Source organism: Crotalus tigris, unplaced genomic scaffold (genome assembly GCF_016545835.1).
Source record: "Crotalus tigris isolate CLP2741 ecotype Arizona unplaced genomic scaffold, ASM1654583v1 scf7180000017614.5298720, whole genome shotgun sequence".
NCBI classification, from domain to species: domain Eukaryota; kingdom Metazoa; phylum Chordata; class Lepidosauria; order Squamata; family Viperidae; genus Crotalus; species Crotalus tigris.
The window spans coordinates 2,755,911-2,783,294 of record NW_024096513.1 but is presented as its reverse complement, the minus strand read 5'-3'; the positions used below and the strand labels follow the sequence as shown (position 1 = coordinate 2,783,294).

At 46.9% G+C, this 27,384-nt stretch overlaps 4 protein-coding genes across 4 annotated transcripts; 1 reads left to right on the top strand and 3 right to left on the bottom strand.

The window, feature by feature from the left end:
- Positions 1-530: 530 nt before the first annotated feature.
- On the bottom strand, positions 531-5,610 carry LOC120301644 (ras-related GTP-binding protein C). The gene is made up of 7 exons (XM_039329144.1): positions 5,293-5,610; positions 4,932-5,135; positions 4,385-4,584; positions 3,886-4,000; positions 3,318-3,460; positions 2,036-2,184; positions 531-1,804 (listed from the first exon to the last, which is right to left on the bottom strand). The coding sequence occupies exons 1-7, from the start codon at positions 5,566-5,568 to the stop codon at positions 1,656-1,658; spliced, it is 1,236 nt and encodes a 411-aa protein (XP_039185078.1). The 5' UTR covers positions 5,569-5,610; the 3' UTR covers positions 531-1,655.
- A 1,333-nt stretch (positions 5,611-6,943) lies between these two features.
- LOC120300675 (MYC binding protein) lies at positions 6,944-7,808 on the bottom strand. Its single transcript, XM_039326986.1, has 5 exons — positions 7,647-7,808; positions 7,485-7,557; positions 7,344-7,392; positions 7,116-7,245; positions 6,944-7,024 (listed from the first exon to the last, which is right to left on the bottom strand). Exons 1-5 carry the CDS (start codon positions 7,659-7,661, stop codon positions 6,980-6,982), a joined length of 312 nt encoding a protein of 103 aa, XP_039182920.1. The 5' UTR covers positions 7,662-7,808; the 3' UTR covers positions 6,944-6,979.
- Positions 7,809-9,901: 2,093 nt separating this feature from the next.
- Positions 9,902-20,500, bottom strand: RHBDL2 (rhomboid like 2). The gene is made up of 8 exons (XM_039329133.1): positions 20,402-20,500; positions 18,922-19,212; positions 17,480-17,628; positions 17,039-17,151; positions 16,525-16,625; positions 12,831-12,891; positions 11,700-11,761; positions 9,902-10,145 (listed from the first exon to the last, which is right to left on the bottom strand). The coding sequence occupies exons 2-8, from the start codon at positions 19,135-19,137 to the stop codon at positions 9,963-9,965; spliced, it is 885 nt and encodes a 294-aa protein (XP_039185067.1). The 5' UTR covers positions 19,138-19,212; positions 20,402-20,500; the 3' UTR covers positions 9,902-9,962.
- Positions 20,501-21,909: 1,409 nt separating this feature from the next.
- Positions 21,910-26,555, top strand: LOC120301631 (ras-related GTP-binding protein C-like). The gene is made up of 7 exons (XM_039329120.1): positions 21,910-22,219; positions 22,376-22,579; positions 22,925-23,124; positions 23,509-23,623; positions 24,047-24,189; positions 24,781-24,929; positions 25,165-26,555. Exons 1-7 carry the CDS (start codon positions 21,944-21,946, stop codon positions 25,311-25,313), a joined length of 1,236 nt encoding a protein of 411 aa, XP_039185054.1. The 5' UTR covers positions 21,910-21,943; the 3' UTR covers positions 25,314-26,555.
- Positions 26,556-27,384: the final 829 nt, after the last annotated feature.

Here is a 27,384-nt window from a genome sequence, read left to right as displayed (position 1 = left end):
TATGTTACTGGTGATCAAATCACCTTAATTCATTGCCCTGTAAAATAAAAGTTTCTATATGTTCGAAGTAAAACCCATACTTTGGTGCAAATCATTTGAGTCAACATGGCTTTACCTCCATATCAATTGCAGGCTGCTAATTCTGTAAGTATTCCTTATACATTTTTCTGCAAAGGTGATTATATACTTACCCTCTGAAGTGTTTAGGTTCAAAATAAGAAAAATATAACTGGTGCAAAAGTATGCACACAGCAAAATATTTGGAAGCTGAAATTTCTACCAAAGAAGGTATTCCAATGTAATGTCTAAAAAACTGTCACAAGAAAATACAAAGTACTGTTTGGCAAAAACAGCTAGTTGGTTTTGCTTACAAGTTGAAAGAAAACACAATAAAGCAGGCGGCCTAATTTCTGCAAGGTATTAATTAGCAACTGAACTGCAGCCACATTATTATAATGCCTGTGAGTTTACAACTTCCCACAGGACAGTAAAGCCTGTATTTCCTTGTATTTAATTCAGAAGAGAAACACTTGCTGAGATAAAGATATTTTATTAATGTAGTCTGGGAACATATCAGCTATGGACATGACCCCCCCTGGCAGAATACAATCACCTGTGAAGAGTATTAAAGCATCTGTTAAGTCTTTAACAAAGTCAAATTGATATTTTGAGTAAAGAACGGAGTCTGAGGCGCTGGAACAGCTGTCATCATTAAGAAAATGGCATTTCCATGCCAAAATACAGATGACCTACAGGAAGATTCACAGAAAACATTTCATCACATGGAAAGTGTTCCTATGGAAGGAAGTTTCACATGTTGTTAAAAATGAGCAAAATTGTTTGCAAATTCCAGCAATCAAAACCTATCCTGTTCCATTTTTGTCAAAGCAGAACTTATTTTTTTAAAAAATAAAACGACCCTTTATGCGATCATGCAGGTTCAAGAATGAAATATCGAACGAATGCTAACCATACTAGCCATGGCGGGGTGGAAGGGAATCACTTGGGGAGAGGGTAAAGCTTTCTCCTGATCAGTCCTGTCCCACTCTAGCGGATGATCTTCATCTCCGTTCCCTAGCCGAGGGAGCTAGCGCTGCCCGTAGATGCTTCAAAAATCAGTGTAACGATGCGTGCAGGAACTGAGTCAAAGGCTTGAGAAGAGCCCAAGATATTTCAAAGAATTCTGACGACAATTAGAGCTAGAAAAGCAGATAAGCGCTTTCATTCAATGGGTTTGTTAAGGATATATTACTTTTTTCAGGTATTACCACAAAACCGTGTGATAAGTCACGTGGAATGTGTTGAGTGTGTACTCAAATAAATTATGGAATATGCCTGAGTTTCAGAGCCCCTCCAGCACATCGCCGGCTGCTGAATCCTGAGACAAACAAGGAAGTTCCCACCTGGAGGAGAGGCTGCCTGCCTGCCTGCCTGCCTGCCTGCCTGCCAAATGACAGCGAAAGCCGCCACTCCGAATCTTGGCTTCCTCGCAGTCACTCCGGGTGTCTGTATGGACGCTGAGGACCAGTCCACAAGGCAGACTCCTCTGGCTCCAAAATGAACGGCTGGAGTCGGGCAGCCCTCCCTCCCTCCGTGCTGCTGCTCCTGCCCGATCCAGGCGCAGGGTGAGCAAGCAAGCACCAGCTCATCCCGACTCAGTCCTCCTTCGGGGCGCCATTGTGAGCCACTGCTTTCAGACCGGGAATGCTTGCTTGATGGCCGCAGGGGCGATGCGAGGAGACGCCCACTTCAAAGACCTCGTGGATGGCCTTGCGGAAGCAGTGGAAATTGTAGTCTATTAAGCCTGCAAAGATAAAAAAAAGGGATTGGGACGAAAGGGAAGGGGAGACGCCAGTTGGGAAAATCTCAGAAAACGAGAGGCATGAGATATGGGAGCTTTGCAGACTGAAACGTATCGGCCCTTTTCTGAGCTCAAAGGTTATCACTGGGGATTGTAGAAGCTGCTGTTTGTGCTGCTGATCCACGGTAATAAAGATTGATTGGTTGACTGAACAAAATGAAGCTCTTTTCTTACCTTTGCGTTCAAAGCTTTCCTCTCGAAGGATACACACCAAGGCTAGAAATTTTGTCACTTCTTTTAAATATAAAACAGTTGTGTTGTTGAGTTTAATAATTGCCATAGATTCTTCGTCGTATGCGCTACCGCTGCCGTCTTCTTTTAACCTAGAGTTGGTTGAAGGAGAAAAGACTGTTCAGCGTATCTGAGATTTAGACTGAGCACTTAAATTCGAGGCAGCTCAGATGTCTCATTTATATTTAGGCAACTGAACAGGACTTTAGAACAAATTTAAAATTTTTACACTTTACGACAACTTCAGAAATGTATAGCTGCTTTTCAGCTTGGTTGATCTACGAATATATTTATGCTTTGCATCATATATATATATATATATATATATATATATATATATATATATATATATATATATATATATATATAATATATATATATATATCTTTGCATCTTAAGAAGACAGAACTCTTGGAATAATTCTTCCAACAGGAATCCTTTATTAAGAGAAAATGGTTGCAGGCATGCTAGACAGGACTTGGGGTTCAAGCTCTTCCATTCAAGGTTTTAAGGGGTTCCCCAGTAGTCCCACCCAATCAACCCCCCTTCCAGTGATAGTTTCAAGTATCACAATTCCACCCCCTTTCTTCTTTCTTCCGTCTGGATGGAGACTTCAGATAACTACATGAAAGGCAAATACCCTCCTTTGGTATGCTAACGCTTCGAGGTTACAATAAACACACATTCAGCATTCAGCTCTTTGAAGTGTACTGAAGGAAGTGAGGGCCATAAAGCCCCTTTGTTCTCCCCCTTCTCTCCCTCTTATGGCAGAATCCAAAGATGGCAGAATTGGGAGTTTCTATATTTGATAATTAAAGATGAAATATAATTGGATTCTGACATCATCCTTATATTAATATATAAAGTCAGCTTACTGCAATATTGATGATCTTTATTATTTTTATTTATTCATTAAATTTACATGTTGCCCATCTCATCAATTAGGTGACTCTGGGCAGCAATCCTATTTTGATGCAAATACCTGTCCTGTGATCATGATGTGAGGCATACCAGGGTTTATAAGGACGCTCGCTCAGAATCCTGGACAAAGTTTTGTTGGCAAAATTATGCCAACAATAAGCAAGGTGGCACAGCCTCCCCCACCTTTTAAACTAAAATCTTCACTATTTCAAGATTATCTTGCATTTCCCAAAATATCCCTGAAGCTAGAAGTCACTAGCTTCTTTCGAGATGGTTGTTCCGTACTTCTAAAGGATTTGCTTACCCATATATGCAAGAAACGTCAATGACAACGTCAATCATGTCACAACACAGCTCGTAGGACTGCATGTCAACAGGGGAGCTGTCGGTTGCAATATAGATCTTGCTGACAACGTCAAAAAGAAAAGCTTTCTCAATCCCCGAGTTCTTCAGGAAATGAAAAGACAGGTTTACGTTAAGATTACATCTCCCAAATACCCACATTTGTCCCACGATCTATTTCCTTTTGTTTATTTTGCAATACTTTATTGTATAAACCAAGGAGGTAAAGTACCCACTTAATATAAAGCAAGTATTGATCACACCACCTATTTTAATAATTTTACTAGTGTCCAGTCCAAATTTTCAACATACAAAGATTATTCGTTTAAAATGTCTACTATAAACCAAATCATCTGTTTAAGCTCAGCACGATTGAGCAATCTCCAACCCACCTCTGCTTTGGAGGCAGAAGTTCTTCCCAAGATCTCTGGGTGTCAGTTTCACCATCCCCTAAACGGAAATCCCTCATTTGTTAACTTTAACGACATGATTTGCCCTGCAGACATGTGGAGTAATTCACTGCTACTCACTGATATAAAGATATTCAGCAAGTTTTCCAAAGTGGGCAACTGTGGAATGAGCTTCTGCACCACCTTACTGAAGGCCTCAAATATTGAGTGATCGTAGATGCTGGTCAAATAAAAGCTAAAAAGAAAAGAACTCTCATTAGTTACCTGAGTGCTTTCGCCTATTACCTGCTCTTTGGCCAAAATAATCCCACCACTGATATAATTTCCCAGAAAAAGTAGAATGGCTAACCGTGACAGCATTTCAGATTCAGAAAAAGTATATTCTGGGCTTTGGCTGTTCCCTTCCCCACCCCAAAATTGGTGCTGACTCATGAAAGAAGGGTGCAGGTCATTAAGTGGAGCATGGGGTGCCTCGGGGGGGGGGCTTGGAAGCGGAGCAGGACCCCAGGCCTGCCTGCCCTGACCCTCCCAAGGCTTCCGCTGCTCCTCACCACATCCCAACTTGCAACTGGTAACCGCCATTCAACAGCATGTAAGAAGCTACAGAAATGTCACTTGCCTAAGATGCAGCTTCTCTAAGCCAGCATCAGCCAGATCATCGTTCGCTCTCTGATGGATGTCTCTCTGCGTTTCAATCTTATGGTCGTCCGATAAGCCATCCACTTTATGAATAAAAACTTCAAAGTTCATTTCTGGATTGATTTTGTAAGCTTTGGAAACAGTGATATGGAGCCTGGTTAACGCCTCCATGTAGTCGTCCTGCAAAACAAACGGAAGGCCCGTTTTTGCCGGGTGAGTTTCATTCACCAGCCCCATGAACACTTGCGAGGCGGCTGGGCCAGGTTTAGCCCACCTCCCAAGAGCGGCTCCGACTGGGGGCCTTCCTGGGGCCCTCCGAGGCCAAGCGGACGAGGCCCAGCAGCGCTGCCAGGAGGAAGGAAGGAAGCAGCTGGGAGGGAAGCCCAGGAAAGAGCCGGAAGCGCCGGCTGCATCCTCCGCCCAGCTGAGCGCTTTATGTCGTCCCAGCCCAGAGGCCTGGGGGGGGGCTGGGCTGCCCCTCCGCCTGCAGCCCCCCCACTTGGCCCTCCCCTCCCCCTCCCCCCCACCTGGGCGTCGATGACGTAGATGAGGGCGCCGGTGCCGCGGAAGATCATCTCGTAGTCGAAGGCGGGGTCGAAGAAGTCCATCTGGCCGGGGAAGTCCCAGATCTGGAAGTTGACGAAGGAGCTGGCGGAGACGTCGTCCTTGTGGATCTTGGTGGTGCTCTCCAGGAAGAGCGTCTCGTTGGGGGACATCTTGTGGAAGACCACCTGCCGGCACAGGGCGCGCGGCTCAGGCGGGGCACGCCCGGGGGAAGAGGGGAGGAGTGGGGGGGGGAGAAGCCCCGCCGCCCCCGGGGAGCCCCGCCAACCCCCCCCACGCAGAGCCCCCCGCCCGCCCGCCCGCCCGGGCCAGGCCGCCGCGCACCTTCTGGATCGAGGACTTCCCGCTGCGCCGCAGCCCCATCAGCAGGATGCGCGGCTGCTTGGAGGAGTCGCCGCCGCCGCCGCCGGGCCCCGCGATGCCGCCGCCGCCGCCCGCCAGCTCGGCCCCGTCGTCCTCGCCCGCCAGCTCGTCCTCGTCGGCGCCGTACCCGAAGTCCTTGGGGAAGGCGTCGGCCGCGCCCAGGCTATCCGCGGGCAAGGCCGCGCCGGACAGCAGCTGCGCCGGCTCCTCGGCGGCCCCGAACGGCATGGCGGCCATGGCGAGCCCGGCCCGAGGCGGACGCGCGGCCGATTGGACGGCGCCGCGGTGGGAAAAGTCACGTGACCCCTCCCCTCGGGCCCGCCTCCCCGCCGCCGGGCGGCTTCCTTGCCTGCGATGTCGCGGGCGCCCCCTCCGGCCTGGCGGTGACAGGACAGCCAGCCCGGCCGAGCCCCCTCCGGCCCTTGGATGCTTCGCCCTCGGCGCCCGCCAGAGTCCGGCGCGGGGACGGGAAGACCGGATTATAATACGGTTTTAAACCGAGTCTAATAACACTATTTATCCAATAGACGTATAAACGTAGTTAATTCTATAGACTACTTTTTACATTTGTAATTGTAAAAAGGATCTTGATATTAGATTTCTATTACTTCTATAATTTTTTGGTTGATTTACCTGGTTAGAAAAGTTTATCTTACTTTACAGCCTTTTATTAATTTTCCTTTATTACCCAAATCCTTTATTACTTCTAAACCTGAAGTGATGCTAACTTTTACAGCCTTATTTTATCCACTCTTCCGCCCAATCCTAGGTACGTTCCATCTTTTTTCCTAGTAAATGGCAGCTTAATTCTGTAATATTAGCAATTATTCCAGAATACGTTAGTACAACATTTTCACTGATCTATAACTTTACAATGAAAGAAACATGAACATATTTCTATGGGGGAAGGTGTGAACCTTTGATACCTAGAAATACAAGTAATCCTCAATTTAGTGGCAATTCGGACATTATCACTGAGTGATGCGCTTGTGCATTTATGAACGTGTCCCTTAGCAATGGGAATCTCTGTAGCCCAAGATACCATCATTAACTGAATCCCACATTAGGTACGGCTACTTCCCCCTGGCTTCCCACAATCATAGTTAGTGGAAAAGCTGGCAGAAATTTGCACGTCCGAGGACAGCAGGCAGGTAAATGGTTGCTGCCTGTCGGGGGAGGGAACTAGGGGGTGCAGATCAGGAAAGGTACACAAAAGGTACAGTGTGAATTGGGGAGGGTGTAGGGTAGGAAGGGTGCATGGGGGGGGGACCAAAACTGGTCAGGAAGCACCATCCCAAATGCAGACTGGCCAGGGAGGCACAGGTGACACAGGCAAGTTAGGGGAAGCTGGCAGGGAAGGTTGCAAATGGGGAAGCTGCTATGGTGGAGCACTACAATCAGTTCTAAGTGTGGACCTGTTGCCAAGTGCCCAAATTGTAACCACAGGTGTGCTGGGGTGGCCAGAACGGCAAAGACCGGCTGTAACCGCCATTTGTTCAGCTCAAATGCTAGCAGAACAAGTCGCTCAGATTGCACGGAGAGGGGCCGGCCTGACCCACCCTCCAAGTAAAACAAGGTGGGCCCCACCAGAGGAAGAAGCTGCAAGACGAGAGACTTTCCAGATCTTTTATTGAAGCAGGTACAAGGCTCATTCTCCCCGCTTCTCTTCCTGCGGCGGTTCGTACTGGGCCAGCTGAAAAGGAGGGCGAGGCGGTTAGTTTTTCTTTCCCCAGGAGCCGCCCTGCCCTCGGCTTCTCCCCGAGGAACGGCCGGGGCCGCCTTACCTTGGCTTTCAGCTTCCGGTTTTCTTCCAGGAGGGCTTCGTACTTCTCCTTCATCTCGGCCACCTCCAGCCGGAGGGCTTCCACCTCGGGGTTCTCGGGCGCCGCGGCTCCCAGGTGGTGCTTCAGGAAGCTTCGAGGCCGGAGGAGTTAAGGGCCGTCGCGCCTCCCGGCCCTGCCTGAACCCCCCCACCCCCACCCCACCCCGCCCCGCCCCGCCTGGCAGGATACTCGAGGGCGCAGCTGGGCTTCTCGGGCTCCTCGTAGAGCGCCACCAGCACTGCAGGGCGAGAAAGCGGAAGCGGCGCTGGCGACCCGGCGGGCGGAACCGAGCGGCACCCCGCCCGGCCCCTCCGCGCCGAGCCGCCTTACCTTTGGTCAGGGTGTCCATCACGCCGGACTTCTCCAGGTAGCGCCGGAACTGCTCCCGCTTGGAGTCGGCGGCCTACACCGCAGGGAAGGAAGGAAGGAGGGAGGGAGTCAGCACGGCTCCTCCCCCCAGTCCCCCAGCCCGGCCCCGGCGGCGCTGCTCACCTTGTAGCTGGCCATGGGCGCCTTCGGGTCTTCCCGCTGCTGCTGCTGCTGCTGCTGCTCCTCCGGCGGCTGCTCTCGGGCCTCCCGCGCAGGAAACGGGAAGAGGCGTGCGCCGCCGCCCGCCTCTTGAGCGCGTCGCGGCGTCCGCGCGTCGCCATAGACACCGGCGGGCCCCGCCCCCTCGCGCCCCTCCTCTTCCGGCGCCGTCCTCCCCCCCTCCGTCTTCTCCTTGGGGGAAGGGGCGGGGCCTCCCGCTGTCCCCGCAAGGAGGAGGAGGACGTTTGCTTGCTGCGAAAGTTGGAACTCTCCTCCCTGCGCTTCGGACTGGAAGAAGGGGCGCGGGGGCCTTGAGAGCCCGTGGGAGGGAATACCGAACATTTCCAAATGTCTTTCCGCTGAAGGCAGGGGTAGGCAACCTGGGCTCCTTTATGACTCGTGGACTTCAACTCCCAGAATTCCTGAGCCAGCTGTGCTGGCTCAGGAATTCTGGGAGTTGAAGTCCACGAGTCATAAAAGAGCCAAGGTTGCCTACCCCTGGTTTAAGGGGTAACCTGGAGTAAAGTTGCTTCTCCAAAACGTGCTGCTTTTGGGAATTTTGGGAGTGGCAATCCAGCACGTCTGGGAGGTAGCTATGAGAGGCAGAAGCACTTTCCTTCTTTCATTGCATCCCGGTTTAAAAAGGGAGCTTGGGCGAGTTTGTCTCTTTTCGTACCAAAGGAGCACCACCACACATTGTTATTTAAATATTTAATTTTATTTCTTTAGATGGATTCATAGGGCCACCCATCTTGATTCTGGGCCGCTAACAAAGATTTAGAAATGCAATATAAATTGTTTTTATGTATGTGATATACCCAGGAATTGTGTTTTCACTGACATTATTAATATGTACATATGTATGTATATGTATGTATGTGTATATATGTATGTATGTATGTAATCAGCCAACTAAAACAAAATGATTTCAGAAAACGCTGTTCACCAACCATGCCTAGGAAAACAGGTGTTCATGACTTTCTGAGAGGTAACAGAGTCAGGAGCAGCTAAACTCTGGGTCAATGGGCAGGCACAGGTAGGGAAAAAGGTTGCTTTCTGGGAGATTGCAATATAACAAGCGACGATTAACGGCCTGGAGCGGGCCCCTTCTGCCTGACATAATGCTATGGCTAACAAACACAGGGATAAGGCCATCCTTCAAACACACTGTCCCTGTGTCATGTAAGACTGTATAGGTAATAACTAGCACCTGTAGTTGCGCCTGGAAGCAAATTGGGAGCCGTGCAGATTGCAGAGCAAAGGTATAATATGGATATAATGAAACATAATTGCTTCTGCTTTTGTATTCTGGATCAAGTGAACCTTGTGGAGGTTCTTCAAGGGCAGCACCGTGTAAAGTGCATTGCAATAATCCATCTGAGAGATGATCGAAGCATTAGTAGCCATGTACCTCTTCACCCAGGAAAGGGAACAACTGGTGTAAAAATGAAGTTGTGCAAAGCTTCCACTCCATCCTATCTGCCCATCAAGACTGATTGCAACCAATTCCAGAGATGGGAGGAGAATCAGCAGAACATTCTGCATGTAACACATACATGTTCAGAAGAAGACAGTAATACCTAAGTCCCCTGAGAGCAAAGATAGACATGCTACCCCCATCCTTCATCTACAAGTGCAGTCTGCTATTTCAGGTCTATATCCCAGCCTGAAACATCCCTTGATGAAATATGTGCTAGCCTCCTTTCAAAATGGATACATGTGTCCACTCAAACCAGTCTATTCCCATTTGTGAGGCATGAAATAATGCTGGAGGAAGTGCAAGCTGATGATCTGAAGAGGTCTCTTCTAAAGCATCTTGGACACCAGCAAGCTTTCACCTTTCTCAGGGCAGGCCATCCACACACGATCAGCTTGTCAATTATTGGCAAGTTTTTGTACAAATGAAACTATGGCACAGCACTGCAAATAATTTGCCATATATCCTTCAAAGGCAAGAGTCACTGGAGCAGCCCCTCAATGCTTAGAAAAATCAAGTCATAAGGGAAGGCGACAGAAGACCTGGTAGCCAGATACTGACGCTGAGGTTTTAGCTAAAAACTCAGACCCGCTACTGACCAAAACTTCTAGCAAAAGAATGTCCATAAAATCATAACGACTCTGAAAGTTGAAACAATTCAGCAATTAAAAAGCATTGCTGCTTTGCATTAAAATATATTGTCACACGAAATATGATACTACAAAAATATGAAAACAAAACATATTTTTCAAAGATTTTTTAAAATTCTCCTTCAAAATTATACAGTTATTGAATGTTGCGTTCTACTGGTTTGCTGGTGAGAAGAACACATTGAACAATACAGCAAGTATCACAAATATTAAAAATACACTTATACAAACCCAGAATTTAGGATCTTTAATGAAATTTTTATCAAAATTGCTGAATATGACATAACCTACTGACATTCCAGCAAGGCCGCCTGCAATGTGGGCCACAAAGGAAACCTTAGGGGGAAAAAGACACACATATACATATATATATAATTTTAATGACTGTATTTATGCTTGGAGTGTCAGCCTTTGGTGCAAACAGCCAAAGGACAACACAAAGATTGTTGCAGCATTAGTGAAAACCAAAACAGAAATATTTGCAAATAGGCAGGATTTTGGTGCTTCCAGCACTACAAAGCAAGAACAAGGACAGCTGCAAAGGGATTTACAAGGACAGCTCCCAAGTAATAGACTCTCCCTTAATCAAACAGGGATAAAGAGTGGAGATTCCACAAAAGAAATCAGAAAATAAGGAGAAAGTTTCCCAAATAAATCCTAGTGAGCAATTGTACTCAAAGAAGTCCACCTCTCTCTCTCGCTCATCCTACTCAGAAAGTGTATCTAATTTTGAGGCGAACGCTTGATTCAGGGCCTCTATGAATTAACTGCTTTCCTTACTGAAAGAGGTCAATGGACCTCTTAAAAACATATCCCCAAACTGCAGCTCTGAATAGGATTATCTAGCAGGGTTCTACTGATTCTATTCATACATAGAGAACGCCAGAAGTCAATCATAGTTAGAATTTCTAGTACTGAGTTGCTAGCATGGACTTTATTAGTTCTAATCCTAACCCAGTGGTGGGATTCAAACATGTGAACAACTGGTTCTCTGTGTGGATGCCGCTTCTGGAAGTCCATTCTGGGCCTGGGCAACAAAAAATTAGCTACCGGTTCTGCCGAACTGGTGCAAACTGGCTGAATCCTGCCACTGTCCTAACCTCATTACTGTGCAAGCCGCATTGGCTACCAGTGTGCATACAGATCCAATTCAAGGTGTTGGTTGTTACCTTTAAAGCTCTGTATGTCATGGGTCCGAGGTACTTATGGAGCCATCTTTCCCCAATGGAACTAGCCTGTTCTACTTGCACTAGCAGAAGAGGCCTGCTATGGATCTCATCTACTAAGGAACTCCGGCAGACAGGTTGAAGGAGAAGGACCTTTTGCACTGTGGCCCTGTCCCTATGGAACACTCTACCACTGGAGGTGAGAACTAGCCCTATCCTTTTGATGTTCTGGAAGGGTATTAACACTTGACTTTACCAGTTGGCTTGGGAGCCTGAGGGGCATGCTCACTGCTGGAGATGGTTGACCAGGTAAGAAGACCTCATCCCCATGCTGTCCCTCTCTTAATTTTGGGTTTTGTTCAGTCTTCAAAACTTTAATCTGCATAGTTTTAATATTTTAATATATTTTAATTATTTTATTTGTTTTATTACCCGTAAGTTACCCAGAGTCACCTCACAGAGGAGATGGACAGCATAAAAATATAATTAATTATCTTGAAGTTTGTGCTGAAAAGGGAAAAGATGAGAGAACAAGTCAACGTAATACAAGATATAGAGGGGGGAAATGCAACATTCAGATAAAGGGGCAAGGAAAAGTATTTGGTGCAAGCTTGCAGAGAAAAAATAAATAAAAGAATGCCAAATTATTCATCAGAACTGGCAGCAAAATAAACCAGCAAGCTAAGAGAGCGAAGGTAGTTTTTAACAGGAAATACGCACTTACCTGAATCCCAGCTGAAGGGGAGAGAAATCTTCTGTACAGAGCAAATCCTACATCTGTTCCAACTAGGAATTTAACACAAATGGTCAGAAACAAAAGTTCAGAGTGTTGCACATTAACCGATGGCTCTCAAAGGAGTAAGTAGGTAGGTATTGTTTTAAAAGGCAGAGGGCTGCCTCTGGCCCTGAAAACTAAGTCTCTCAGTAAAAGGCCTTATATAGCTGGAGCCATATTCTCCGAAGATGTTATAATAATAATAATAATAGTAAAGTTGGAAGGGACCTTGGAGGTCATCTAGTCCAACCCCCTGCTCAGGCAGGAAACCCTATACCATTTCAGACAAATGGCTGTCTGAAACTGTTAAAACTGTTTGGTCTACTTCATAATCTTTCTTCCCTCAAACCCATTATGTAGCATGCCAACATATAACATTCCAGGAGAGAAGACCGGATTGGTGTTCGTATCAGCACTGATAGCTTGGATGGCATCAGGACTGTAATCTTGGGGAAAGCAGCCCCATTATTTGTGCCCTCTGTTCACATAAACCACACCGCGAAGCCTTCCTTCTTGCCTCACTTAGTCTGGAGGATATGCTACATTAAGAAGCAATGGGGACCACTCAGCTGCAGACACATCACACAAGATCCCAACAGAAGGTTATAGATAATTATTAATGATTTTAAAAGCCATAGGTCAGTGATGGCGAATATTTTAGAGACCGAGTGCCCAAACTGCAACCCAAAACCCACTTATGCATCGTCAGGTACCAGGTGGGTGTGGCCCATTGGGTGGGCGTGGTCCATTGGGTGGGCGTGGCTGCAGTGGTAACAGCAGACTGGGTGGGACTAAAAAGTTCAATCAATCAATTCCAACTTTGCAAGATCTTTTTTTTCCCGTGAGAAGTTGAAATTGATTGATTGAACCTTTTTTTTTTTTTTTGCACACGGCAGTGGAGGCCTAAAGCGAAAAGGTTTCATAAAATTTTTCTCCCGTGAGTAATTTGGCATGAGAAAGAAGAATAGAAGTGCACATAGGCTTCACTGAGCATGGAGAGTAAAAACAGGATGGCAACTTCTCCAATTTTACTATACTTATTTAATGACGCTCAGAGAAGAGCACACTAAAAAAAGTTACCTATTGAGCCAATGAACAGCAGTCTTGCAATTCCAAATAGAGGAATCATTTCTCGGAAGTTCTGAAAGAAGAAGAGATACGAACAAACTCTAAAACAATTCCACTTCAAGCTATAAGCTACCCATCAAAGAGTAAAATTATATCACCAAAGAATTAAATCAAGATCACAGATTTATAGAATATAAAGATGTGAAAGGGTCTTAAAAGATTCCCTAGCCTGACCCTCTGCCTAATGCAGGATCCCTCTCTGACAGCATTTCTGATAGATGGACTTCCATTTTCTGTTTAAACACTTCAAAGGAGAGTCCACCACTTCCCAGGACAATTCCATGACTGAACAGCTGATACGATATTAATATTTTCACACTGTAAGTGTAAATTACCCTTTCCCTCTCCTATTTTCCCCACAGCAACAAGCCTGTGAGGTGAATTGGCTGAGAGAGTGCAACTAGTCCAGGGATAGGCAACCTTGGCTCTTTTATGACTCGTGGACGAGTCATAAAAGAGCCAAGGTTGCCTACCCCGGGACTAGTCCAAAGTCTCCCAGTTTGGCTTTCATGCCTAAGGCAGGACTAGAACTCAGAGTGTCTTGTTTCTAACCTGGGGTGCCTTCACCACTAAACCAAACTGCTCTATTTTTATCCCCAAGGAAGCACTACTTTGATGTGGTTGTGGGGCTTGTCTGCTTTGAGCAAGATGATTTCCATGCCAAAGTTTCAACCCTACTGGTCAGTTCTCCTCAGATGAGCCAGTCAGTTCTCCTCAGATGAGCCAGACAAAGAAGTCTTTAGTCTGGTGCCTTAACAGTTAGACCAAATTGCTCTATTATATTCTCTCTTCACACCAACTGTGAAGTCATAGCTGCTTGCTCCTTAGCTGGTGTAGGTTTTCATTTGCACTCAGTTCTTGCCAAGCATACGGGATGTCGTATCCACATAGTATGTCCAGATCCAAGCAGTTTGCCTCTTTGCAGTTGATAGACAGAAATTCTGTCAATGCTTTCAAAGGTTTTTGGTGTACTAATAACTACGAGGGATCACCCAGCTCACGCCATAATCTTTCAGTTTTGATTTTCAGTTCTCGATGTATTCTATTAGAATTTTATTCTCCAATTCTTCTATTATCTCCTGGTATTATCGCCTCAATTATGCATGCTCTCTTTTCACCCACAGTTAAATCTGGTGAGTTCTGAGCCAAGATTTTATCAGTCTGTATTTGGTAATTTTAACCTGCTCATTTTTGACAACTATTTCAACTATTTTTCATCATATTTCACTTTTCATTTCATCCACCATGCAACCCTGTTCTATTCTCACAAGCTGTTTGTTTGTGGAGTTTGTGGAGCTGCCTTAACAAATGGAGCCCGCTAGAGCAGAGGTCTCCAAACGTGGCAACTTTAAGACTTGTGGACTTCAACTCCCAGAATTCCACAGCCAGCGCTAGACAATGAGAATCGCACCTGGTAGCCTCTGTAGGAAAGCGGATGCTCGCATTGCATCGGCTGAGCACATCTTGAAAAAAGCAGTAAGGTATGTTGGGTGCTGCTGCTGACCCTTAGAACTGGCTGAGGAGTGGGCTGAGTCCTGGATAACTGGATCGGCAAGCTCCATTATGGTCCTAAGTCAAAGATTACCTACACAGTTTTTCTTAGTTTTCCAAAGCTGCATTGTTTCTTTTTTTATTTTTTCCCCCAGAATTTTCTATTGCCATTTACATTTTGGCAGAATCGCCTCTGGTCTGATTGAAATAGCTGATTTTGCTTAAATTGGATGATTGGTGCCTCAAAGCATTCGGTTGTCCTAGTTATTGCTGTTATTTGTTGTTTTATGATTTCCTAAGCTTCTTCAATTTTTCTTTTCTTTTTAAATTACTCACATCTGATCTTAATTTCTTTTTTTGGCTTCCAGTCTGATCTTCCACTTTGGACTGAATACAATTTTGCTTTTGGTTTCCTAATTTCAGTATCCAGTTGTTCTGTAACCACCACTGCTGTACTGTAGACAACCTGATTGGTCTGTTCAATGGATGATATTTTAATCCTTTCAAATGCCTTGTCCACATCCTTTATTATAGGTCTGTTTTGGGCACTATTTTCAATGCCAGCAGTTTTCTACTGGCAATTCTGCATATGTCACAATCTTCTCTCTTAATTCTTGTCAGGAGGTCGGTTCGTAGGTTGTTTCAGCGATGGCCTGTACTGTTTCTACTATTATTACTTCTTCTAAGCTATGATGTGTGTAGTTCAATATTTCCAAATTGCTATTATCTGAGTTTCATTCTACTCTTGGCTTTGGGTCTTTCATTTTCATAATTTTTCTGAATCCCTTCCAGTTTTGCTTTCCTGAATATTTATTTCTGGTAATGAATCTCTGATCTGCTCATTGTTGTTCAGTGATATTTGAGTCTGGATAAATTATTTTCCAATGTTCAGACATTCACTTTTAGTCCCGCTTTGTTGGTTCTGATTTATAATTGTAGGCCATAATGGTGTGATTTTGAAACACAGTTTGTTTTTGTCTTGTCTGTGATTGATGCTCCTCCAATAACTCTACAGTCCTTGGCCCTGGTTGCTCAGCCATCTCCTGAGTCCCTTAACCAACCGATGACAGATGCCCAGGGACTCTAACATCTGATGTGGTCCTTGTTGACTTGGTGATGACTGATCTGGTGTAGAATTCTTTTTGTTTTCTTACCATTTTAAAGGGGTTAGTCCTAGGCTTAGTCTGGCCTTTCTGGCATGGGTTGACCCTTCTGGAGAACCCATTCTGGCTGACACGTCCCTCAACCTCTCAGAGCATTGCAAGTCTCCTCCCCCCCATGACAAGGGGGTATGCATGGAGGGGGTATTGTTATAATGTTATTATTAGACCAAACTGATCTATAATGCCATGGTTATTAAATCAACAGTAGTTGTGAATAATTATATTTATTTCACATTACGAGTAGACCTTCAGGGTTGAACTGTGGGATCCTTGATGCTCTTTGAGCTTGATCATTTGCTTGCAGACACTTCGTTACCCAATTAATTAACATCATCAATGCAAGTGAGTGTGGAGTTTGTTCCTTGTTAATATATACCACATTTACTCACCATTCAAAAGTAACAATAAAAATAACTAAGGAAACAAAAAGACTAGAATGCATCCTTTCCCAACATCCAGGTAGGCAAAGATCAACACCAGACAAAGAATAATGCAGAAAGCAATGCCCTAATCAAGGAACTATCAAAGAGAAAACTATACGCTCACCAATACTGGTAGGGCAAACTATTGTCTATAAGAGGAAGTAACACCCTTCCTCCCCCCCCCATTTGCACTGATGATGTTACCTAGTTACTTAGCAAGCAAACAACGAAACTCAGAGAGCACAAAGGAATTCACCTAATAGAATAATTATTACTGTCTGTATTTGTTGTAAGCTAATTTCCATATTGAGACTTTTTTTTCTCTGAAGACCCACATACAGATGTATGTTTCAGCCAGCTTGTGGGTGATATTCTGTAACTTTGTAAACCCAGGTTTAGATTATGAAAACTTTGGCTAGTGACCCAAAGCAGTGAGGGGGACAGTTTTCTTTCAAGAGTTTTATCTCTGCAGCTAGCCCTGGCTTAATGACCCTAATTTCCAATATCTGTTTGCCTCACTGCAATGGGAAATCTTATCTCCCCCCCCCCATGTTCAAGCAACCCCCTTACCAGTAGAATATTCATGAAGTATCCTCCAATCAGAGCGTAAACACCTCCTGACGCTCCCACAAGACCCAGCATGGGATCACAGATGGAACTTGCCAAAGAACCTATTAACAGAATTAGGCCAATTAATGAAGATAATGCTGGCAGTTTGGAATGGCTAATGTCAGGCCCAAAGGATCAGTGCCACACCCAAAGGGGTCTAATTAAACTGATGTATTGCAATTGATGCCTATGCACGTAAATATCAATGGAATTCAAGGGTGGGTTGAACTTAGTCCGCTTGTAACCACATAGAGATTCAGGGCAGATCCCTCTTTTGACTCCGCCCCTGGGTTTTGCCACTCCTTCCCCTATAACTAAGCAACTATTAAGTTTGATTACTGACATGCAGGTTAAAATGTAAGATGTTTTTTGATTCACATCCAGGCCCCAGCGTTTCCACGGGCTATTCCTCTCATGCTGCTTTGTATCGAAAAGTGGGCTAATTGCTACGAAGCCTTTTTTTGGCACGACTCACCTCCAATTACTCCAGCAAGATACACGGCTGCAACTCTGTGTCCTTTATGAACTAATTCCAGGGGAATTCCCAGGCACAGCTGGAGAACAAGGTTCCCTATGATATGTTCAACACTGCAGAAGGAAAGGTGAATTTGAAATGAATACTTATCTTCTCCAGAAAAAAGAACACTGAGATTATTTTAATGATAAATGGGATACAAATTTAATGAATATATAAATATTCAGTGTTTTGCATAATTATATGAATACGACAAGCAACGTAAGTGGCAGTGAAGTAATTAAATACAATTAGAGCGCAGCGGTTTCACGGGTTCTAGGTGTGTTCTTAGCCCAAAGCCATAAAGCAGCTTCAGTCCCAATGGAAAGCAAAGCAGAATAACAAAGCCATGCCCAGGGCCTCATCTAGCACCTATCAACATGAGCATAACAGATTGCTTACCCAGCATGCAGAAACATGTAAGACAAAAATCTCCAGGCTTCTTTTCGTTTCTCAGGCCTGTAAATAAGTGGACTTTCCCAGATTCCCATTTCTAGCGTGATCCATTGAGTCTGGGGCTTCCAAACAGCATAATAAATGAATATTGACAGCTGGAAATAAAAAAAAACCCTTCAGTCCATACCTGATTGAATTAATGGCGTGATTTTGATTCTCTGTTCTGATCTGGTAATGAGTAAAATGCAAAGTTCACTCAATATTATTCCATGTGAGCAAAGTGTCTGTTTTAAATATGATAATATGTTTTGATACTTTTTTTTCTTTCTCCCTTTTTAAATCAGGTACATAATTTCTTTTTTATTTCTCATAAAATCACAGATGTCTTTAGAGGTGACCTAGGCCAATCTGAAATGCAAACCTAAAGCATTTTGAACAGATGGCTATCCCTCCTGTGAAGACTTCTTTCACATGGGGAAAATCATGTTTCAGAGGCAGGAAAGTTCTTTAATATCTGAGTTCACTTCTTTATCGTTTTCACCCACTGGTTCTTATTCTGTCTTTTAAAGTTTCCTTCTGTGTATAAAACTATCAAAATTAAACACTTAAATGGGATACTGGGAGTGTAAGGAAGAAAGAGTCACTTTGTTCTTAGTTATATTTCTAAGCAGGGATTTTTCAGCAATCTTGAAAAGCAGACTTTGACACTGATTTTTGGGTAGAGATTCAGCAATGCCCTTTTGAGTCACGCCCTTAGGTCCATGGCTTTGTGGTCCCAAGAAGCCTGCAATCAGTTGCTTGGCATCTCACAGAAAACTATCCTTCTTAGCACTTTGCTGGAAAAGAAAGGAATCTCTGCAACTTTTTTCTCTCTCAGGAAATCTTCGTAAAGCTCAGTTTATTTACTTATTTATTTGACTAGGTTTATAGACGACTCCAATACTCCATCAATTCTGAACAGCTTTCAAACCTACCATCTATATAATTAAAACAGCCCAATATTAATACTGTATTAAAAATATTCCTATTCTGAGAAACCCACATGACTACATTCCTTCACAGGATTTTCTCTGGCATTTTATTTTGTTTCTCTTGGGATGAAAGAGACAGTCTTACATTTGGGGAAAAACAAGTAAGCAAGTGCCTTTTGTGAAGCAGTTAAACCAGAAAGCCCAGGTGAGGATTCCTGTGGAAAGGTCCTTTCAGTCGACAAGTTCCTTTTTTAGGAACTGATGAAACATTCACTTAAAATGAGAAGTAAAAGCTCTATGATGATTTCTTTAAAAATAACACTAGTTAAAAAGGAATTAGAGCTCATGAAAACCAACTCTATAGATCAGGGGTCTCCAAACTTAGCAACGCATTAGATTAAACAAGCAATTCCTGAAACTTTTCCTCAATGGTAAAAACCATGAAATGCAGATTTAGAAATGCATAGAGCTTCTTACCTCAGCTAAGCTGATAGCCAGGATGAAAACGGGTGGCGGAATGCAGCTGGCTCTTTCCAAGTAAGTAGCTCTGGCCTCTCCGGGGAGCATCCATTTGGAGACGGTATTGTGGACGCTGCTGCACCTCACCCAGGGGCACCTGCTCTTCTCCTCGCTAGGCTCCTCTTCCCGCCAGGTGTCTGGGGCATCTTCCAGGTTGAACCGCTCAAGCTCCATGCTGCCCCCGGCCCAGCCCTTCAAGGGGCTGTCATGAAGGAGCCTCTGCAGTGGCTGGGACTGGCTCTCGGCTGCCTGCAAGGCAGGATTTGGGGCACCTTCAGCACTCTCTGTCTGGTGCCATCTGGAGTTAGCACTAACCTTCCCCAACCCTTCCCAAGTCTCAGCAGATCAAGGAGCGTGCAGAAACGGACAGACTCACATTGAAGATTTAAAAAAAACCAAGATGCAGTGTATTTCCAAATATGGGATGTATTTTACCAATGGCTGGAAAAACGGGAAGGTAGAGATTAGGATTTTATTACCCGTTATTAAGATAAGACCCAGACAACACATTGTTTATCAAGCATTTATGAAATGTAAACTTATAAAAAAATGTTTTAAAAAAAAGCTTTGTGTCCTCTTGGTTAAAGAAAAGATCCACTCTAGAGCCCTGGGGCAATGCTCCCGGGCTCTCCACGCACTCGGAAGGCGCCTCAGAGGCTGCCAGGCAGCACTTGGGCCACTTCTTCCCTGGGGGTGGCCTTTCTTTGGATGGGCAGTTACTGGGGGGCTCCCAGCCTGCAGGCTTGCTCACCCAACCCGGGGTCCCCTACCCAGAGGTAGGCAACGTTGGCTCTTTTATGCTGGCTCAGGAATTCTGGGAGTTGAAGTCCACGAGTCATAAAAGGGCCAAGGTTGCCTATCCCTGCCCTAGCCCTTCTCAGCCCAGCCAGGAGGGGGGCGGAGGCGGCCCGTGGTGTCCGCCCGTCCCATCCCAGGGCCACAGGAGACCCGGGGAACGCCAGGCTGCCTGGACGAGGGGCCGGCCGGGCGGAAAGAGTCGGGAGGCCAAGCCCGCCTGCGGCCGGAGGAAGGGAGCAAAAGGTCGCATCGCTGCTCGGGCGGCCCGAAGCGGTCCCGGGGGCAGCGCCGCGACCCCGTCAGCCCCGGGCGGCCGGGAGGGCTGCCTGCACCCGCCGGGCAGCCGCACTCCAATCACTCCCCAGTCGCAGGGATCGAGGAGCGGGCCGAGCGGGGCTGGGCACGCGGCTCAGACGCGCCGCGGAACGGCCGCTCCCAGGTGCGCCGAGGAGGAAGGAGCTTCGTCGGCTACGCCCGGGCAGCTCGGGGACCGACGCCGTCCATCCAGCCAGTCCCAGGCTCCGGAGAGGAGCTCGGTCCCGACGGCGGGAGACCCGAGGCGGCGGAGAGGGTGCCGAGCGGCCGGGCCGGGACGAGGGAAGCCGCCGCTGCCGCTACCGCCGCGGCCAGCAGCGATTACCTGGGCGCGTCAGCCAGGAGCTCCGCCGGCGCAGCAGCGGGAAAAGGCGAGGCGAGGAGGGCCGGCCAAGCGCTCCACCCCGCCCACCCCTTCGCTTCCCTGGCCTCGCCTTGTCCCGGGCCGGGAGACGCCCCGTCGCCAAAGCGGGTCGGAGGCGGCGGATGCGACCCGGAGCTCGCCCCGCTGGGAGGGCGGGCGAGGGGGGCGCACGGAGGGGCATCGGTTCCTCGGGGATGCGACGAAGGGAAGAGTTACGGTGGAGAAAGACAGGCGGATGTTGCCCCTTTTCAGCCTCCCGGCGCGCTCCCCTCGGCCGTCCGGCTCTGTGGCCCCCTTTTCTCCAGCAGCCTTGAGTCGGGGTTCGCCCAGGCGGCAGCCCGTGAACCATTGGTGGGCCCGGCCTTCCCGGGGAGCAGGGAAGCCGGGCTGGCGGAGAAGCGCTGTTCCCCCCACCCCGCCTTCCCAGTGGCCCCTCTGGGCGAGTCCCCTGAAGGAAGGGCCTGCTGAGTGGGCTTGATTAGATTGATTATAATAAATGTTTGTAAATGATATCATATAAACGTTATATTTATTTTACTGTAGAACTCATTTGTCATCCAAGTTTCTTGATTGTAGAGCTGAGATTCAGGCAAAGGCACAGAATGAAGCACCAGCCACTGCTACCGCTTTCTCCCCTCCGGCTGGGTGTGCCTTTAGCGGAGCTTCGGTGCATCGGCTTTTTATAATGTGAGCTATTTTTTGCAAGGGAAATATTAACCTCCCAACCTTCTGGAATGTTCCCAGGTTAGTAAATACAGAAAGGAACATTGAGCTGTCAAAAATCCCTCCCTTCCCAGGAAATGTGAGTAATCATGTTGCTTTTTTCAGTGCCATTGTAAGTTTGCATAGTTAATAAATGAATGGTTGTGTGTCAAGGACTATCTGTAGTGTATCTGTACCGATAGGCACTATACGTCCTCATGCACCCAGTTGAGCCCTGGAGGAAAATGGTGCCTGGGACCCTGTGATTAGACGTCCAGACAGTACCAAAGGAGGGAAGCGGGGTGGCTCCATCCATCCAGCTGGAAGATGTGGCCAAGGTCCCTCTCAGGCTGTGGCTGACCTTGGTTCGGGCTTCAGGGTTTATTTGAATCTGCAGACTCTGGATTAGAGTATTTAGGGCAACAGTCAGAAGTGTAGTCAGAAACGTCCCTGTTTCTGCATTGATAAACAGAGGGTAAATCACTAATATGCCCCACAAGCAAAGAAGCAGAAATTAAGGAGGGCTGGGAGAGGGTGCAGCCTGGAAAACACGAAGGACACGAAGCCAGGTACGGATGGCCTCTTCCCGTCTCCGTTCTGGCGGGCGCCGATGGCGAAGCGTCCTGGGGCCGGAGATGGCTCGGCCGGGCTGGCTGTCCTGTCACCGCCAGGCCGGAGGGGGCGCCCGCGACATCGCAGGCAAGGAAGCCGCCCGGAGGCGGGCCCGAGGGGGGGTCACGTGACTTTTCCCACCGCGGCGCCGTCCAATCGGCCGCGCGTCCGCCTCGGGCCGGGCTCGCCATGGCCGCCATGCCGTTCGGGGCCGTCGAGGAGCCGGCGCAGCTGCTGTCCGGCGCGGCCTTGCCCGCGGACAGCCTGGGCGCGGCCGACGCCTTCCCCAAGGACTTCGGGTACGGCGCCGACGAGGACGAGCTGGCGGGCGAGGACGACGGGGCCGAGCTGGCGGGCGGCGGCGGCGGCATCGCGGGGCCCGGCGGCGGCGGCGGCGACTCCTCCAAGCAGCCGCGCATCCTGCTGATGGGGCTGCGGCGCAGCGGGAAGTCCTCGATCCAGAAGGTGCGCGGCGGCCTAGCCCGGGCGGGCGGGCGGGCGGGGGGCTCTGCGTGGGGGGGGCTGGCGGGGCTCCCCGGGGGCGGCGGGGCTTCTCCCCCCCCACTCCTCCCCTCTTCCCCCCGGCGTGCCCCGCCTGAGCCGCGCGCCCTGTGCCGGCAGGTGGTCTTCCACAAGATGTCCCCCAACGAGACGCTCTTCCTGGAGAGCACCACCAAGATCCACAAGGACGACGTCTCCGCCAGCTCCTTCGTCAACTTCCAGATCTGGGACTTCCCCGGCCAGATGGACTTCTTCGACCCCGCCTTCGACTACGAGATGATCTTCCGCGGCACCGGCGCCCTCATCTACGTCATCGACGCCCAGGTGGGGGAGGGGCAGGGAAGGGCCAAGTGGGGGGGCTGCAGGCGGAGGGGCAGCCCAGCCCCCCCCCAGGCCTCTGGGCTGGGACGGCATCAAGCGCTCAGCTGGGCGGAGGATGCAGCCGGCGCTTCCGACTCTTTCCTGGACTTCCCTCCCGGCTGCTTCCTTCCTTCCACCTGGCAGCGCTGCTGGGCCTCGTCCGCTTGGCCTCGGAGGGCCCCAGGAAGGCCCCCAGTCGGAGCCGCTCTTGGGAGGTGGGCTAAACCTGGCCCAGCCGCCTCGCAGGTGTTCACGGGGCCGGTGAATGAAACTCACCCGGGAAAAACAGGCCTTCCGTTTGTTTTGCAGGACGACTACATGGAGGCGTTAACCAGGCTCCATATCACCGTTTCCAAAGCTTACAAAATCAATCCAGAAATGAACTTTGAAGTTTTTATTCATAAAGTGGATGGCTTATCGGACGACCATAAGATTGAAACGCAGAGAGACATCCATCAGAGAGCGAACGACGATCTGGCCGATGCTGGCTTAGAGAAGCTGCATCTTAGGCAAGTGGCATTTCTGTAGCTTCTTACATGCTGTTGAATGGCGGTTACCAGTTGCAAGTTGGGGTGTGGTGAGGAGCAGCGGAAGCCTTGGGAGGGCCAGGCCAGGCAGGCCTGGGGTCCTGCTCCGCTTCCAAGCCCCCCCCCCCAGGCACCCCATGCTCCACTTAATGACCTGCACCCTTCTTTCATGAGTCAGCACCAATTTTGGGGTGGGGAAGGGAACAACCAAAGCCCAGAATATACTTTTTCTGAATCTGAAATGCTGTCACGGTTAGCAATTCTACTTTTTCTGGGAAATTATATCAGTGGTAGGATTATTTGGGCCAAAGAGCAGGTAATAGGTGAAAGCACTCAGGTAACTAATGAGAGTTCTTTTCTTTTTAGCTTTTATTTGACCAGCATCTACGATCACTCAATATTTGAGGCCTTCAGTAAAGTGGTGCAGAAGCTCATTCCACAGTTGCCCACTTTGGAAAACTTGCTGAATATCTTTATATCAGTGAGTAGCAGTGAATTACTCCACATGTCTGCAGGGCAAATCATGTCGTGAAAGTTAACAAATGAGGGATTTCCGTTTAGGGGATGGTGAAACTGACACCCAGAGATCTTGGGAAGAGCTTCTGCCTCCAGAGCAGAGGTGGGTTGGAGATTGCTCAATCGTGCTGAGCTTAAACAGATGATTTGGTTTATAGTAGACATTTAAACGAATAATCTTGTACGTTGAAGATTTGGATTGGACAATAGTAAAATTATTAAAATAGGTGGTGTGATCAATACTTGCTTTATATTAAGTGGGTACTTTACCTCCTTGGTTTATACAATAAAGTATTGCAAAATAAACAAAAGGAAATAGATTGTGGGACAAATGTGGGTAATTGTGAGATGTAATCTTAACGTAAACCTGTCTTTCCATTTCCTGAAGAACTCGGGGATTGAGAAAGCTTTTCTTTTTGACGTTGTCAGCAAGATCTATATTGCAACCGACAGCTCCCCTGTTGACATGCAGTCCTACGAGCTGTGTTGTGACATGATTGACGTTGTCATTGATGTTTCTTGCATATATGGGTAAGCAAATCCTTTAGAAGTACGAAACAACCATCTCGAAAGAAGCTAGTGACTTCTAGCTACTTAAGATCTTTTGCAGTTCAGGGATATTTTGGGAAATGCAAGATAATCTTGAAATAGTGAAGGTGGAGGAGGCTGTGCCGCCTTGCTTATTGGCATAATTTTGCCAACAAAACTTTGTCCATGATTCTGAGCGAGCGTCCTTATAAACCCTGGTATGCCTCACATCATGATCACAGAACAAGTATTTGCATCAAAATACTGTATGATTGATACGCAGAGTCACCTAATTGATGAGATGGGCAACATGTAAATTTAATGAATAAATAAAAATAATAAAGGTCATCAGTATTGCGGTAAGCTGACTTTATATATTAATATAAGGATGTTTAAATATATTGGTAGATCAACCAAGCTGAAAAGCAGCTATACATTTCTGAAGTTGTTGTAAAGTGTAAAAGAATTAAATTTGTTCTAAAGTCCTGTTCGGTTGCCTAAATATAAATGAGACATCTGAGCTGCCTCGAATTTAAGTGCTCAGTCTAAATCTCCGATACGCTGAACAGTCTTTTCTCCTTCAACCAACTCTAGGTTAAAAGAAGATGGCAGCGGTAGCGCATATGACGAGGAATCTATGGCAATTATTAAACTCAACAACACAACTGTTTTATATTTAAAAGAAGTGACAAAATTTCTAGCCTTGGTGTGTATCCTTCGAGAGGAAAGTTTTGAACGCAAAGGTAAGAAAAGAGCTTCATTGTGTTCAGTCAACCAATCAATCTTTATTACCGTCGTGGATCAGCAGCACAAACAGCAGCTTCTACAATCCCCAGTAATAACTTTTGCGCTCAGAAAAGGGCCGATACGTTTCAGTCTGCAAAGCTCCCATATCTCATGCCTCTCGTTTTCTGAGATTTTCCCAACTGGCGTCTCCCCTTCCCTTTCGTCCCAATCCCTTTTTTTTAATCTTTGCAGGCTTAATAGACTACAATTTCCACTGTTTCCGCAAGGCCATCCACGAGGTCTTTGAAGTGGGCGTCTCCTCGCATCGCCCCTGCGGCCATCAAGCAAGCATTCCCGGTCTGAAAGCAGTGGCTCACAATGGCGCCCCGAAGGAGGACTGAGTCGGGATGAGCTGGTGCTTGCTTGCTCACCCTGCGCCTGGATCGGGCAGGAGCAGCAGCACGGAGGGAGGGAGGGCTGCCCGACTCCAGCCGTTCATTTTGGAGCCAGAGGAGTCTGCCTTGTGGACTGGTCCTCAGCGTCCATACGGACACCCAGAATGACTGCGAGGAACCCAAGATTCGGAGTGGCGGCTTTCGCTGTCATTTAGCAGGCAGGCAGGCAGCCTCTCCTCCAGGTGGGAACTTCCCTGTTTGTCTCAGGATTCAGCAGCCAGCGATGTGCTGGAGGGGCTCTGAAACTCAGGCATATTCCATAATTTATTTGAGTACACACTCAACACATTCCACGTGACTTATCACACGGTTTTGTGGTAATACCTGAAAAAAGTAATATATCCTTAACAAACCCATTGAATGAAAGCGCTTATCTGCTTTTCTAGCTCTAATTGTCGTCAGAATTCTTTGAAATATCTTGGGCTCTTCTCAAGCCTTTGACTCAGTTCCTGCACGCATCGTTACACTGATTTTTGAAGCATCTACGGGCAGCGCTAGCTCCCTCGGCTAGGGAACGGAGATGAAGATCATCCGCTAGAGTGGGACAGGACTGATCAGGAGAAAGCTTTACCCTCTCCCCAAGTGATTCCCTTCCACCCCGCCATGGCTAGTATGGTTAGCATTCGTTCGATATTTCATTCCTGAAGCTGTATGATCGCATAGAGCAGGGGTTCTCAACCTTGGCAACTTTAAGACTTGTGGACTTCAACTCCCAGAATTCCTCAGCCAGCTTTGTTGGCTGAGGAATTCTGGGAGTTGAAGTCCACACGTCTTAAAGTTGCCAAGGTTGAGAACCCCTGGCATAGAGGGTCGTTTTATTTTTTAAAAAAATAGGTTCTGCTTTGACAAGAATGGAACAGGATGGGTTTTGGTTGCTGGAATTTGCAAACAATTTTGCTCATTTTTAACAACATGTGAAACTTCCTTCCATAGGAACACCTTCCATGTGATGAAATGTTTTCTGTGAATCTTCCTGTAGGTCGTCTGTGTTTTGGCATGTAAATGCCATTTTCTTAATGATGACAGCTGTTCCAGCGCCTCAGACTCTGTTCTTTACTCAAAATATCAATCTGAGTTTGTTAAAGACTTAACAGATGCTTTAATACTCTTCACAGGTGATTGTATTCTGCCAGGGGGGGTCATGTCTGGATGGGATAAGTTATTAATAAATATCTTTTGTCTCAATAAGTATTTCTTCTCTGAATTAAATACAAGTAAATGTATTTATTTGTGTCCAGTGGTGAAGTTGTAAAATCACACACATTGCGATGAAGTAATTTACCAGATTGTTGTTATTTTTAATGGCAGTTGCAGGTCCTAATTAATACGTTGCAGAAATTCTGCCTTCTGCTTAATTGTGTTTCCTTTCAACTTGTAAGCAAAACCAAGCACCTATTTTTACCAAAACAGTAATGTAATTCTTCTGGGAAACTCTTTCAGACATTAGTTTGGAATACCTCCTTTAGTGGAAACTGCATCTTTCAAACACTTCACTTAATCAGCTTAGAGAGTATCCTTCCTTTTGGATATTTTTCCCACTCTTCTTTACAGAACTTTTAATTCAGTATTATTATTGTTAGCTCTTGCATGCAACGCGTATTTGAGATGTCCCCACAGGTTTTTTTTGGCAATATTCAGGTCTGGTGATAAGATAAGTGGAAATAAGAGTAGTGTGGTAGCCTAGTGAAGGAGTTCAACTCCCATTCAGAAGATTGAGACTTCGATCCTAGGTAACGGTAGATGTTTCCTTCTTAGGGTGCAAAGAAAAAATATCTGCTGCAAACACATGGCCTCAGGAAAGGCATCTGGCCAGTAAACACTCAGCTCCATCCGATCGCCCCAATTACACCAAAATGAAGGGATTACAAGGACATGAAAAGGGAGTGGTTTTTTAAATTCAAGTCTGGAGAGTAAAGGACATTTCAAAACATTTTTTTCTTTCTTTCCTTGCTTCCTGTAAGTGCTTTATGGTTGATTTGGACTTAAGTTTCAGATCAGTGTCTTGCAGAAGTGTGCA

Bases quoted from the DNA above. Each gene is read 5' to 3' on its own strand.
- LOC120301644 (XM_039329144.1), bottom strand. From the start codon at position 5,568: ATGGCCGCCATGCCGTTCGGGGCCGCCGAGGAGCCGGCGCAGCTGCTG. The intron at 4,001-4,384 runs GCAAGTGACATT...TTTTCTTTTTAG, and splicing joins TTAGAGAAGCTGCATCTTAG to CTTTTATTTGACCAGCATCT. The intron at 2,185-3,317 runs GTAAGCAAATCC...AACCAACTCTAG, and splicing joins GACGTTTCTTGCATATATGG to GTTAAAAGAAGACGGCAGCG.
- LOC120300675 (XM_039326986.1), bottom strand. The intron at 7,246-7,343 runs GTATCCTGCCAG...CCGGCCTCGAAG, and splicing joins AAGCCCAGCTGCGCCCTCGA to CTTCCTGAAGCACCACCTGG. The intron at 7,025-7,115 runs GTAAGGCGGCCC...CCTCCTTTTCAG, and splicing joins ACCGGAAGCTGAAAGCCAAG to CTGGCCCAGTACGAACCGCC.
- RHBDL2 (XM_039329133.1), bottom strand. From the start codon at position 19,137: ATGGAGCTTGAGCGGTTCAACCTGGAAGATGCCCCAGACACCTGGCGG. The intron at 17,629-18,921 runs GTAAGAAGCTCT...TTTTATTTCCAG, and splicing joins TGGCTATCAGCTTAGCTGAG to CTGTCAATATTCATTTATTA. The intron at 10,146-11,699 runs GTAAGTGCGTAT...TTTCCCCCTAAG, and splicing joins CCCCTTCAGCTGGGATTCAG to GTTTCCTTTGTGGCCCACAT.
- LOC120301631 (XM_039329120.1), top strand. From the start codon at position 21,944: ATGGCCGCCATGCCGTTCGGGGCCGTCGAGGAGCCGGCGCAGCTGCTG. The intron at 23,125-23,508 runs GCAAGTGGCATT...TTTTCTTTTTAG, and splicing joins TTAGAGAAGCTGCATCTTAG to CTTTTATTTGACCAGCATCT. The intron at 24,930-25,164 runs GTAAGAAAAGAG...TAATCTTTGCAG, and splicing joins GGAAAGTTTTGAACGCAAAG to GCTTAATAGACTACAATTTC.